Raw genomic sequence first — 2882 nt, 5'->3', positions numbered from 1 at the left:
CAGAAACAGGCAGGGCAGGTACACAATAATCAGAATCAGGATCTTAGAGTGCTGGAATGAAATGACGGCAGATGGGTGAGGCAGGAGCGGAGCTTAAGTAGTGTCAGGACTGATGAGGTGCCGGTGGACGTAGAAACACGGGTGACAGGAATGAGCTGATTGCAGGAGAAGGATCTGGAAGACAGGCGACGTTAGTGCGTTGAAAAACACCGGCCCGCCTCAAGCTGCGACAAAACTGTGGCTGACGATCCTCCACACACGTGCTCATTTTCGCTCTGTTTTGGACAACTTGAGGCATCCTAGACGGCCTGTCCCTTGATCTCACTCGGACATATTCAATGGCTTTACTGCATTAAACATGATGGACTCAGCACCACAACATTTCTGAACGACTGCTGTTTGTAATTCAGTCCGAGTTTCTCATTGCCCTGTACAGAAGATCCGTGACCGTCGGGTCTTCTATGTTACAGTTCCAGGAGCAGCTGGGGCAAGGCTGCAGCCCTGAGGAGTCCGACACTTTCCAGACCCAAGGTCAGATTATTCAAGTGTCACAGAGGTTTATTTAAGAGTTCCTGGATGTTTGATATCTTTGCTTCTCTCTGAAGGATCAGAGATCCTTGACCAGATGCTGCAGTGCCTTGAACATCTACCAAAGCCGATGCCACAGTTGGAGGTACTGCTTTCAGAAAACAGCCTACATGCCATGCTTCCTGAAGGCACCCTGGCATAACAGGATGGTCAGACAAATGCTGCATGCTGTACCAGAAATCCGTGGTATTGTGTTTGTACGCAGGACTACCTGGACATGGTGGGTCTGTCAGCGATGTTTCCTCGAGTTGAGGTTTTCCTCATTCAAGGCAGTCCGGTGGACATGCTAGAGAGGCCGCTAATGGACGGTAGGATGACGGGCTTACAATTATCTCCAAAGTAGGGATTTAGTGACACCAGGTTTTTATGAAATAATGTTGAGGCTGAAGTATTAAAAGAGAGAGCGAGGCCGTAACCACAAAAGAAAGAACAATTATACGCAACTGACGTGCAAACAAGTTTTTCTCATAGCATATGATGCCTTGATATAGAGCAAACAGAGTATTTAATAAAGCACCTAAAATTACTATCACCTTTATGCCTTTAGCGGTTATAACATATTAACGCATTAGCGTGAGCAACTCAATAATGCATGTAATGAAGCAATTTACAGGAGCCATTTTTTTGGTTCTCTTTACTTTCCCTCAAGTAAGATATTGAATGGAGGACTCAAACAAATAACTTAAGTACATTGCGATGGCATAGCAAGCAGTGAAGTGGTTCCATATGGTTGCAATTCAGCTGAATTGGTAATGTTAGGGTTTTCCTAAACCCTCTTCTGGTTCTTTTATCTCCTTGGTCGGCGCGTAGGCAATGAAAAGAATGTAGGTAAAGTTTAAACATTTATATAAACTACAAATCAGTACAGTTGGATAGGGAAATCAGCGCTGAGGTTCGGCCATGTTCCTTGTGAATGTTCCACGCTCCGAACGCCGGAACTTCCTGTTTCACCGTCTCTTCATCCTTCGTTGAGTCCATCCCCTGAAGTTGGGGCTTCGCCCCAGCCGACCTTAAACCCCTGTTGATCAGTGTCATATGTGTCGTCACTGATGAGACGTAATATGAATCTAAATGTTGTGCCATCCTAGTGCTGTGTCGGCATGTAATCATGTTGTGGAATTCCATCTAATATGGAAATTCCATACAGTAAGTTTAAATTCTGGTAGTCTGATGAATGGTTGTTTCCCCGTTAACCTCGGTAACCTGGCTGAGGTTACCCGGGTTACCCAGCTGGCAGATATTGGATATTTACACTGGGATTTCTAAATTCTTTATCAAGTGAAATGATGTTCTTTTAGCAGCCCCTTGCATCTCTTTTTCATTCTTATGGATTTCCTGTACAGCAGTTGAATGCGTGTCTTTGCGGCTCACGTGATTAGTATGCCTTCTTGCTATCCTAAAGAACAGAACTAACAGTCTGATTCTCCACCTGCAGAATACTGTTTTCACATTGCCAAACTAAACCAGCTCTTGGTCCTGAGTCAACAGTTAGAGGAAGATATCAGGCACCTTGGAAGTCATAAATATATCGCTCACCAGCTGTCGGTCATATATGTAAGGACAATTGATTCTTTTTTCTTTTATGCATCTTATATCATCTATACCTATGTTTGTATTCCACTATTAGTCGTCTGCATTTTGACATCAACTCTTTTTGCAGCAAGTCATCAGCTCTTTCAGAGGAATACAGGCTTTCACTGACATAAAGAACAATATTGAGGCCAACTTCAAACAGATGAAACAGTGTCTAGTGTCAGAAGATGGGTCCCGGCACGAACCTCTGCTGGCTGCTCACTACATCAACTGGTGAGTGGAAATCCAAATATTGAAATGTCAGCGACCGAGGCAGAAGCAATCAGATGCCAACCATATGCTGTTCGCTATGCAGGGTGTTGAAAATCACTCAAAGCCTGACATCGTTGGTTTTGTTACTACCGGAGGAGCTGACAGAAGACCTTCACCAGGCTGTGGCCTTCATCTCACAGCTCCTGTTTTGACTCATCCTCGTGAACCGCGCTGCATCCATGAATCCTTTCGTTTGAATCCATCAGGTTCCCTTGCCTCGAAATGAATGGATTTTGTTTTGACTGTGAAAAGGTGCTACACAACGTGATTCAGTTGATCGGTGGTGGGATTGGACAACTTGCTTCACTTAAAATTCATGCCGGTTGTTTTTTTTTTGTCCCAATGAATAGAGCTCTGTATGTCCGTATGGTGCGTTTGTTGTTTGGAATGTGATGCCGATGAATCCGCCCTGAACTGCTGTTATAACGTTGTGACTTTTTACCTGAACA

General features: G+C 44.3%; 1 protein-coding gene across 1 annotated transcript; it reads left to right on the top strand.

Annotated features, from left to right (window-relative positions):
- The first annotated feature begins 616 nt into the window (after positions 1–616).
- On the top strand, positions 617–2882 carry si:ch211-218d20.15 (uncharacterized). The gene is made up of 5 exons (XM_068746781.1): positions 617–673; positions 794–896; positions 2024–2142; positions 2249–2394; positions 2477–2882. The coding sequence occupies exons 1-5, from the start codon at positions 626–628 to the stop codon at positions 2583–2585; spliced, it is 525 nt and encodes a 174-aa protein (XP_068602882.1). The 5' UTR covers positions 617–625; the 3' UTR covers positions 2586–2882.

This window comes from Brachionichthys hirsutus, chromosome 12 (assembly GCF_040956055.1).
Source record: "Brachionichthys hirsutus isolate HB-005 chromosome 12, CSIRO-AGI_Bhir_v1, whole genome shotgun sequence".
NCBI lineage: Eukaryota > Metazoa > Chordata > Actinopteri > Lophiiformes > Brachionichthyidae > Brachionichthys > Brachionichthys hirsutus.
The sequence above is the reverse complement of the archived record's forward strand: the minus strand, read 5'-3'. Positions and strand labels throughout refer to the sequence as shown.